Below are 11,141 nucleotides of genomic sequence, written 5' to 3'. Positions count from 1 at the left end.
TCACAAGGATATAGGATTACTCTGCTTTTCATATATAATAAATTCTCTGTCATGGTCAGTATTACACAGTATGAGTACCAAACACACAATGGGGCAAGAGGAGAAAAAAAAAAAAAAACACTTGGAATTTATACCACTTAGGGATATTTGAGCTGCATGAAGCAAAACAACAACAAACAAAAACCTCAAATCTTCAAGGCTGTAGCTTAAAGAAATAGGTTGTTTTATATACATACATTCCAAGAAATACAGTGGTCTCAAAAAATTAGAAATAGAAGTACCATAGGATCCAGCAATTCCATTTCTGGGTATATATCCAAAGGAAATGAAAGTAAAGCCTCAAAGAAATATCTGCACTCCCGTGTTTAGTGTAGCAAAGAAATGGAAACAACCCAAGTATCCATCAATGGGTAAATGGATAAAGAAGACACAGACACACAAACACACGTGCACACACAAATATTATTTAGCAATTTTCATTGGAAATCCTCTCATCTGCAAAACATGAATGAAACTTGAAGGCATTATGCTGAGTGGAGTAAGTCAGACAAAGAAAGACAAATATTCTATGACATGTCTTTTAGGTTGAAAAAACCCACACTCATTGTAATGGAAAGTATAATAGTGGTTACTAGAGGCTGGGGTGGGTATGGGGAGTTATGGAGAGATGTTAGTCAAAACTTCCAGTTATAAGATAAATAAGTTCTGTGATCTAATGTAGTATGGTAATTATAATTAATAATACTTGAAAGTTGCTAAAAGTAGATCTTAAGTATTCTCATCACAAAAAAGAAATGGTAATTATGTGATATGATGGAGGTCTTAGCTGGCTAATATTATGGTGATAATCATTTTTCAATATATAATGTATCAAATCAACATATTGTACATTCTTTAACTTACACAATGATATGTCAATTATATCTCAGTAAAGGTGAGAAAAAAATTCTGCCTTTTTATAGGCAGCTATCGATATGTTTTTAGTGGTTTGAAGATGTCAGACTCCACATCTCGTGATTCTTTTAGCTTTTATCATACTTGTCGTTACAGAAGCTTTAACAGATCTTCTAAGTTCTTAGAATAGTAAAAGCATGTAGGAAAGGAAAGCACAAATAGGTTTCTCCTTACATATTTTGACTTGAACATAACTGAAAGGCTATAAATCAAATAGCTTGTGCTGCCTCAGTTATCTCAACAGATCAGAAAAGAGTTTTGGATATTGTGTGTTGGTCAGTTCATCATATTAAATGCTATATATGCTGGCAGAGGCAACCATAAAATCCACATAAGTAACTATGGGACTTCAAATATGTTACTTTTCTAACTGGGATCATGTTCCTTCTACTCTTTGTAGATATTTCCTAATCCTTCAAGTATCCACTTAAATTTCACCTGGCCAGAAAAGTCTTTCCTGACTACTTTATTTTAGACAATCTCCTCCTCCATTCCTTATCACTCTAAACAAGTCATTTGTTTCATTATCTTATCCTAATGTAATTTGTATTTAATGGTTCATTTGTTCGTTTACATTCACATTATACTCTATCAACACTATGAATTTATCATTGAATTCCTTCATGCCAGGGCCGTTTTTGTCTAGTTCATTAATATATACCCAGTGTCCAATACAATATGGCTATATAGTAGAAGCTAAGAGTCTCTATTACATAAATATATAAGCAAATGAACTTATACATCAATTAGCAAAAGATATATATATATATATATATATATACACACACATATATATATACACACACACACACACACATATGTATGTGTGTGTGTGTGTGTGTGTGTGTATACATAATAGGTTGTTACTAAGGAAACACAAGGAACTCTTAAGATATGAGAAAATATGCAACATAGTTAAGGGCTCCAGACTGCTCAGTAGGTGAAAAAATAATAATGAGGCAAATTAAGAGATGCAGAAGGATGTTTTGATTAGCAATCAGAAAAATAAAAGGAGATGCATAATCAAAAGAAGGACATCTTTCAGCATAGTTCCTTCTTCCTTCTCAGTTTGTTGGACCTTTGTATGATGGAAATTAGTCATGTCTTTGATGACATTGACTATCTCAAGTATGGTAATTTTTTTTTCTCTTTGTCCAATATTCTAGTCTCTAGCTTGTTTTGAAACTTACTTCCCATCTCCTTTTTAGGGAATTTTCAGCAACTTTTTGTAGTCTTCTATGCTTGTGTGTGTGTTCACACAGCAACTCCCTGGTCATAAAGAAACCCCCCTCCAATATCTACCTTTACCACACCACTTTTATGTGGCTAATTCCTTCTTTTCCTATAGATGTAAATTTATGTGTCACTTGTCTGGGAAAATATGCGTTGGGTGCACTTGTTCAGGCCTCTTTAACTTCTGTGCTTCTCCAAAAGTGGCACTCACTGCACGGAAGTGTAATTCTTATTATTCATCTATTCCTTTCAATAGACTGAATGCTACAAGCACAGGACAATGTCTAGTCTGTTCATTATTGCATCCCTAACTCCTTGCACAGCATCTGCAACATATTAGGTGTTCAGTATATATTCCAAATTAATTAATAAAATAAGAAAACATTTAGTTATTTATGCAGCTATAGCAGGGTTTAAAAATGTCAATTTCTACTCACTCTTGCTAGTACAGAATATTGACTTTTATTATATCTGATCAATTAGCATAAAAACAGTATCTTTTTTTAAACTTTAAATCAGTTTATTGAAACAGTAACACAAAACACTTGTCTCCCTGACACCCTCACCTCCTCACCCAATCTGGATCTTTCTCCCTTCTTCCCCTGTTAGAATGAGCTGTTCAGTGAAAACAGAAAAGGGCAGGCCACTTGTACACCCACAGTCCCACCCCTAAAACCTATGGAGCAGGATCTCAGACACTACTCAGAACCAGTTGAGAGAGGAAGGGAAGTCAGCACTATACTCAGGCTGGCAGAGGCATCTAGTTCCCAAGAACAGATTCTCATACAAAGCCCTGGCCATGAGTTGCTATTCCTCTTCCTCTCTGCTCTTTATGACCCTAGGAAGGAGACACCTTGGGGCCTGGGCCTGCATCCAGGAATAAGAACTCTTGGTTGTGATTTACAAATTGGAAGTTTGGCTAGTGTTTTAAGGCCAAGGCATCCCAAAGAAAGCCCTGATGGTGGGAGTGAACTTCAAAGCCCCTATTTAAAATGCATTGATAGCATTAAACAGATAAAGCCAGTCTAACCAAATGCCAGAATAACACTAAGCTGTAAAAAAGGAAGGGGACAGACTTGGTTTCTCCAGACCAGACACAAATGCACACAGAGGAGCCTAGGCGGAGTATAGAAAAACTCAAGTATAGAAAACATAGCCCAGGGGCTGAAAAGCCTATATTCAGGAGTCCCTGGGTTGACAGGAAGAAAAGAAAATATGCAAGTCTTAAAAACCAAAATAAGGAAGCCCAACAGCAGGGGAATCTGAACTTGACAGTGCTATCCACAAATCCTCCAGTCTTTGCCTCTGGATCCAGACAGTCCCTCCCCCTCTAGGCAATGTACTCCCCTAGGATAGATAGAGCACATCACACAGTGCAGTTTAAAAAGCTTCTAATGCCAGTTCATAAACATTTTAATTTACTATTGGTGATTATATATGAAGAATATATTTATATTGTTCTTTTGGGGAAAACAATTTCAACTAGTCAACTCAGAGAACACAATAGGCAACCCTCACTCTGAGCCCCTCAGTGTCCTTCCCTAGACATCATGAAACCCCCTCCATTGTCCCAGGGCTGCCTAATTTTTTTTCTCCTCCAACTGTGGCTCTTGGGCAAAACATCCCCTATGGCCATTAATCCTCATCAGACAAGTTCTGGTCCAGGGGTAAACCATGAACATCACATATGGCCCAGAGAGAACTCAGGAATGGTCTGGATGCACAATCTCAAAGCCCTGAAGGTCTTCAGGAGTGGACTCTGTCTTCCTGGCCCTTCCTGAAGCACATGAAGACATAGTTCATTTTCACCTTCTCTTCAGAAAACTCTGGCATTGCTAACAATCCTTCTTTGCTCCCATCAGCTGAGACTCTATTTGGGATTTCTACAAACAGGCTCTGGACGGACAGGGCTGCATCTCAGGAAGACTTTCACCTAGGTGACCTCACACTGGAAGTGGACGATGCGAGGCTTTCCATGGGTCACATGGTGCTTCTTGTCCTTATACATTATAGCTCAGAGAGAAGTATCCTCACCTCCCCTTCACCCACTGGGATCTTTGACAGTGGCTGAGGGGCATCAGGAGTACCACAGAGGCCCTGGAACAATGTGCCTGTGGCACTGGAGCTGTGGACAGTTACTCAAAGGCAGAATACTACTGTCCTGGGTGTTTATTATCCTTGGTGGTTCTGCTCAGGGTGGGAGTTGGTGGCTGCATAGAGTGGGTAGGTGGATGAGACGGTGGGTGTAGGTTCACACAGTCTTGGGTTCTGGGCGATCTCTGAACACTAAATCCCTGTCAGGCCCTGGCCCAGAGTCATCCTTCTGCCACAGTGAATACCTTTCTCCAACTCAAACACTATCTTGATTTAAGAAGTGTGGGTAATTTTTGTTTTCTTTTTCATTTTTGCACTTAACTATCTGTTGCCTTTGGAACACTAACTTGTTTGTGTCTTTTGCTCATCTTCCTAGTAAGAAGTTATTTATTTGCTCTGTTTCTCCTAAAGACAAATGAACAAGAACAAAAAAAAAAAACAAAAACTGCCTCATATCTGTTAGAATGGCTATTATCAAAAAGACAAGAAATAAGCATTGATGAGGATGTGGAGAAAAGAGAACACTTGTGTACTGTTGGGGGAACTATAAACCAACGCAGTAGTATGAAGGTTCCCCAAAAAATTAAAAATAGAACTATCATGAGATCCAGGAATTCCACTTCTGGGCATTTATCCAAAGGAAACAAAATCATTACCTGAAAATATATTTGAAACCTCATGTTCATTTCAACATTATCTATAATGGCCAAGACATGGAAACAACTTAAATGTCCATCAGTTGAAGAATAAAGAAAATGTAATATATAAATATATATGAATATTCAGCCATAAAAAGGAAGGAAATCCTGCCAGTTTCAACATGGATGAAACTTGAGAGCATTATGTTAAGTGAAGTAAGTCTGACGGATAAATGTCACATGATGTCGCCTAAAACTGAATCTTTTTGGGGCGCCTGGGTGGCGCAGTCGGTTAAGCGTCCGACTTCAGCCAGGTCACGATCTCGCGGTCCGGGAGTTCGAGCCCCGCGTCAGGCTCTGGGCTGATGGCTCAGAGCCTGGAGCCTGTTTCTGATTCTGTGTCTCCCTCTCTCTCTGCCCCTCGCCCGTTCATGCTCTGTCTCTCTCTGTCCCAAAAATAAAAAAATGTTGAAAAAAAATTAAAAAAAAAACTGAATCTTTTTTTAAGATTTAAAAAAATTTTAAGTAATCTCTTCACCCAACGTGGGGCTTGAACTTAGAACCCCAAGATCAAGAGTCTCATGTTCTGATGACTGAGACACCTAGACACCCCATAAGTGGAATCTTAGAAATAAAATGAAACATAGATACAAAGAATTAATGGTTGTCAGAGATGGTGATTGAGGGGTGAGATGAGATGAGTAAAGGTGGTCGAAAAGTACATACTTCCAGTCATGAGAACTGGGGATGTAATTTGAAGCCTGGTGACTATAGTTAACAGTACTGTATTGCACATTTGAAAGTTGCTAGGAGAGCGGATTTTTAAAAGTTCTCAACATCATGAGATGTTGTCACCATCTGTCACCATACAATATCATTACAATGTTATTGACTATATTCCCTATGCTGTTCACCTTATCATAGTGAACATTGAGTAATGTATAGAATTGTTGAATCACTGTGTTGTACACCTAAAACTAACATATCACTGCATGTCAACTATAATTCAATAATAAAAATTTACAAAATAAAAACATCCCTAAAAAAGTTCTCATCACAAGAAAAAAAAATGTAGCAATGTGCGGTGATGGTTAACTAATTGCAATCATTTCAAAATATATACATATATCAAATCATTATGTTTTTTACCTAAAACTAATAGAATAGTATATGTCAATTGTGTATCAACAAAAAATAAAATTAATAAATAAAACCCTGCTAGATATTGGCCCAATTTCTTAGTTTATTTAAAGAACTGACTCTTTAGGCACCTTGGTGACTTGGTTGCTTCCGACTTCAGCTCAGGTCATGATCTTGCGGTCTGTGAGTTTGAGCCCTGTGTCAGGCTCTGTGTTGACAGTCCACAGCCTTGAGCTGCTTCAGATTCTGTGTTTCCCTCTCTCTCTACCACTCCCCTGCTCATGCTCTGTCTCTCCCTCTCAAAAATAAATATTTAATTTTTTTAACTAAAGAACTGACTCTTTAAAAAATTCTTGTTTACACTATTTTTTTTCTGAAAAAATTTTCTCTAATTTCAACTTGTCCATATTCCATCTACTTTAGAGTAGTTGACCATTATTTTCTGTGTTTGGTTTTGTTTCGCTGTGTGATGGAGTAGGTCTATTATAATGTTTTCAGTTTCTTAAGTCATACAAGTATTTATCAGCACATACATATGCCATGCCAGTCCCTACGTTAAACATCAAGGAATTGATAAAAATGACAGATACAGTTTTTATTTTTAAGTATGTAACAATCCATGAAGAGAGAAAGAAACTAAAAATATTTATAAACAGCCTGTGTACATTGTGTGAACAGTCTGGGATGCTGCTGTAACACTGGGAGAACATGGCTGTGCTTTTGAAGGCTAGAAAAGCATTTCCACCAGAAGCGGTGTTCATGAGTCAGATGAAGGCTCAAGGTGTAGGGGGACATAGAAAGCTTTTCAAGCAAAGGAAACACTAAACTGTATACCAAGTTTATTTGAAACACATACGTCCAATTTAATAATGATACTACAAAAGTCTTTTTCCTCTCTAGAATAGCTTAGAGCAGGTGGCATTATATTTTATATTAAGTTTTAAAAGGCGCTTTTTCCCTCCATGAATTTAATAAAATGAAGTTCATTACAGTGAAATATGTGTGTGTGGTGTTTGTAAAAAAGTGACATTCCAGTTGACAGAACAGATAAAATGTATCACATTCTGAGAAATTAGGAACTCTTTCCCAGTCACAGCAGTCTAGAGATTCACCACACTGTCATCCAAGATGAATAACAAGGATTTGCAGTCCTTTCTGAATGACCTCTCCCAGCACCTTGTAGGTGAAACTTTTGGAAAATATTTGGCAAACCCTCCAACATTTTATTTATGCCCAGTATGAAAATCTAAGAAAGGTATTCAATGTTCCCACCCCATGCTGGGGCAGATAACTGCTGGACCAAATGTCATAAAATAACACTGATGCATGCTAGAAAGCCTCCTCCTTTAGGTCTGGCTGCCTCTGAGATAGTATAGGAGGTGAGCAGCCCTGCCCATGTGACTTGCTGGGGTCAGCTCCTCATTTCTCATTATAAGGTCTTTCTCCTTCTGCAGAGGTTCAGTCCTCTAGGTCATGGGTGATGTGGTTGTGTCTGTGAGCTTGGGCAGCTTTGGAGTGGTTCTCCCTGTCTCTCATAGCAGTGAGCAAGGTGAATACAAACACAGGGGGTTAAGTGGGAGGTGAGGGACTGCCTGCCCAGTGACCTCTGGGTTTGACTGAAAGAAGTGTACAGGAGTTACAGTTGCTGCCAGGAGTCAAACCAGCAGTGAGGAAAGCAATAGGACATTAGACAAAATGACCAGCACCCTACCATGGCAGGAGTGACAGCTGTGGCCCTGCTCCAGAAGTGGAACATCCTGGATATCCCCATTATTTTAAACTTAAATGGGGCAGATTTGTTTTGATTTTGTAGAGAATTTTTGGGTGATGAGAAGTAAAATCTTTAACATTTCTAAAATTTCTAAACAGATACCTTGGCTCTGGGTAAGTTGGTGGCATCAAAGGTCACCCCTGCCTGAGTTACTGCAGAAATGCCTTGCCATGGGAGACTTCACAGTAAGTCTACTAACCTGGAGATGGATTTCATCTGAGCACGTGAGACTTCTTGAGCATTTTTAGCACCTGCATCTACCTATTCAGTTATGCCATTAAGTGTTAAGAATCCTAGCTTTCAATCCAGACTGTAATCCTTCACACAAATACAACTCTATTTACTTCTTTGGGGGGGGGGATGTCACATATGTGTTCCCTTTATTAGGTCTTTCTCCAGAAAAGATTCTGGCTTTAAAAAATGATCTTTTCCAATATTCTGAAGTTTGAAGGCTTTATGGCCATTTTAAAGGCCCATTTCTTGCCCCACTCCCTTGCAGGATTGAAAGCTTCATAATGAGATTTATCTCATCATTGCCCCTTACCCCCATCCTCACCCCATTCCACCCTGGGAGGGATTGCCTAGTGGCGATTTAAGAATTGCTGGATCACATATGTCCTAATAGGCAACCTTCCCACCCCAATTCCACCTCCCTCTCCTAGGTAGTCTCCTGTGTGTTCCTCTGACATCACTGTTAAAGAGAAGGCACTTTCACCTCAGTCCTTCAGGGAAGACCATGTTTCAATTCTTGGCTTCACTGCTAAGCAGTAATATGATCTGGTTAAGTCCATTAATCTCTCTGAAACAAAGTTTCTTGATTTATACAATCAGAATAAGATTGCTTCCTCTAAAAAGATTAATGTGAGGATTCATTAGAAAAATTGAATCCCCAGCCTGTGTGTGAATTTGCATTTTGGGGGTAGGGAGCTAAGAGTACATTCTGAAACATGGAATTTTAGGAATGAAATTAAAAAGCAGGAAGTGTGGGGCAGTTGTAGGCAGGGAGAGAAATGTATAGGGCCTGACTTATTCTGTGTGGATTCAAATCCTAGCTCCTCCTCTCACTAAGCTTTATGATCTGGGGAAAGTTAATTACATACTTTGTTCCTGTACTTCCTCCATGGTGCAGATATGGTAAGTGCCTGCTTGAAAGGCTGTTTTAAGTATTAAAGACAAAGAGAAAATATACATAAAGGACTTTAGTACAATGCCCCATTTTTAAGTGCCCACAAAAGTCAGCTAATTTTAATAAAATGTAGAAAATGTAAGAAAGGAACTGTAAATATCAACCCTTGTTTCTATGTGATGTGATTATGAACATTTTTGCTGTTTTTACACTTTTCTGTCTTTGTCAGTTTTGAGATGAACATGTAAGTTACATTTTTAAAAAACTTCACACATTTATGAGTAGCGATAGAGCAGTGCTTTTCCCACCCTATTAGATGAAATTACCATATTTGTACAGTTGGTACAATGTCTCATTCCCAATCCATACTACAGTACTAAAAAGATCGAGTACACTTTTCCAAAAATGATTGTATCACAAGAATCTTTAATGTTTACTTTAAAGTTTACTCATGGTGGGGTTGTATTTGTGTTTAGTAAACTGTGCCAAGTGCCCACATTGAGGTCGTTTCAGTTCACATCACTGCACTCCACATGGATGTTTACTGTGCCCAGCGAGGTCATAAAGAGGGGGGCCTTGACTCTCCTCTTGGTTAGGCCAGCTTTACTGGTGAGTTCTTCCAAACTCTCCAGAAGTAGTCTACCTAATACACATCATCCGTTCCATATAAAAGAATAAGATGGAAAATTTCTCAATGTATTTCATAAGTTTAGCACGTCTCTGGTACAAAAATTCAAGAAAGGTAGCACAAAAGCGAAAGCACCAACCGAGCTTACTTATAAACAAACATGCATAAATCCTGCACACTATCTAATAGTACTGAACTGAATACAACATTGCATTAAAAAGTATAAAAGCACTGTACTGAAAACTTAAAGTTACACGTGAAATACTGCACTGTAAATCCTGAATACTCTATTGTCCCACCCCCACCCCTCCACCGCCCTGGTGAGGGTCAGAAACCATTAATCTGCCTCCAGACCTTGCTAGTCCTCGGAGACACTGCTGCGGGGGCAGTGGGCAGTGGGATCAGCCTCCCGCAGAGCTCTGGCCTCCTCCAGAGCCTCTCTGTATCGGGAAGGCCAGGCCTGGGGGTCTTTCTTAAAGACCCTGGCCAGGAACTCCATGATTTGCATCTTGGTGATTTCACGGCTGGCACGGGAACCCCAGAAGAACTCGTACTCAGGTGGCTCAACGTGGGGTACGCGCTGGTATTTCAGGTAATTCTGTTGGACGAACTCCTCGGTGATGAGCTTTCTCACATCTCCAAAGGTGGAGTGCTTCTTCCAGGGCCGTAGCCCCAGGATGCGCAGCACGTTCCAGACGGCACTCTCTCTTGCACCGCGACCCTTCACATAGATGAGGCTCAGGATCATCAGCAGGAGGCCTGTCATAGGCATACGGTTGCTCAGCGCCACCCTGTCCAGCTCCTCCGGCTCAAGCGCTTTGACAAGCGAAAACTCCATCGTGTGCAGGCTAGTCAGCCTCAGGTGTAGCCCGAACACTCGTGCGAGGATGAGGCTGGTGCGTCTGAGAATGCTTCTGCACCATTTCTTGTAACTGCCGATGACATCCTTCACCATGTCTGGGAACCAGATGATCATTCTCTTCTGATCCTTGACCAACACGTACCACATGAGCTCGTGCGCCTTCTGCACCAGCTGGGCCGGGGCTGGTGGCGCTGGGCCAGGCTGGGCCGCTGGGGCTTGGTGGGCGCGGCCTTCCTCCGCAGCCTGCTGCAGGGCCTTCGGGTCTCCCTCCTCGCTTGGGGCCTGGGGCGGAGGCGAAGGCTGCGGGGCTTCGATCGGGCCTAGAGGAGGGCTCTCTGGCGCTGCGAGGGTCGCGGCCTGAGACGCGGGCTGGGAGGGCCCCCCGGGGACCCCAGGACTGATGTGCACCTCGGAGTTGGAAGCCTGGGGTGCAGAGTCAGGGTCACACACATCCTTACTTTGTTCGGACATAACGGCTCCCTCTGACAAGGGCAGGGCCTTTGCGTCCAGGAGCTCTTCGAGACTGCGCTCCCTCCGCGGACTCCTGGAGAGGAAGTGCGCGTTGCTGCGCGCGGCGCCTTCCGCAGCAGCCGGGCGGGGCGGGGCGGCGGCGGGACCCGCCACTGCGCTTGCGCGTCCGCAAGCTGAAGGCTTGACCGCAGCAGGGGGGTGGGGCAGGGCTGGGAGCCCGACGG

At 41.2% G+C, this 11,141-nt stretch overlaps 2 protein-coding genes across 2 annotated transcripts; both read right to left on the bottom strand.

Annotated features, from left to right (window-relative positions):
- Positions 1-3,822: 3,822 nt before the first annotated feature.
- On the bottom strand, positions 3,823-8,952 carry OAZ2 (ornithine decarboxylase antizyme 2). The gene is given in 6 exon segments (XM_053722194.1): positions 3,823-3,854; positions 3,857-3,925; positions 3,928-3,945; positions 3,948-4,114; positions 4,116-4,374; positions 8,931-8,952. Coding segments are annotated over 6 exon segments (567 nt in total).
- A 469-nt stretch (positions 8,953-9,421) lies between these two features.
- Positions 9,422-10,923, bottom strand: NDN (necdin, MAGE family member). The gene has a single exon (XM_047086796.1). The coding sequence runs from the start codon at positions 10,915-10,917 to the stop codon at positions 9,943-9,945; it is 975 nt and encodes a 324-aa protein (XP_046942752.1). The 5' UTR covers positions 10,918-10,923; the 3' UTR covers positions 9,422-9,942.
- Between the last annotated feature and the right edge of the window lie 218 nt (positions 10,924-11,141).

Source organism: Lynx rufus, unplaced genomic scaffold, assembly GCF_022079265.1.
Source record: "Lynx rufus isolate CCGP_SWC_20201006 ecotype Redwood Valley unplaced genomic scaffold, mLynRuf1.p SCAF_21, whole genome shotgun sequence".
Taxonomy (NCBI): domain Eukaryota; kingdom Metazoa; phylum Chordata; class Mammalia; order Carnivora; family Felidae; genus Lynx; species Lynx rufus.
This window is presented reverse-complemented; position numbering and strand designations above follow the sequence as displayed.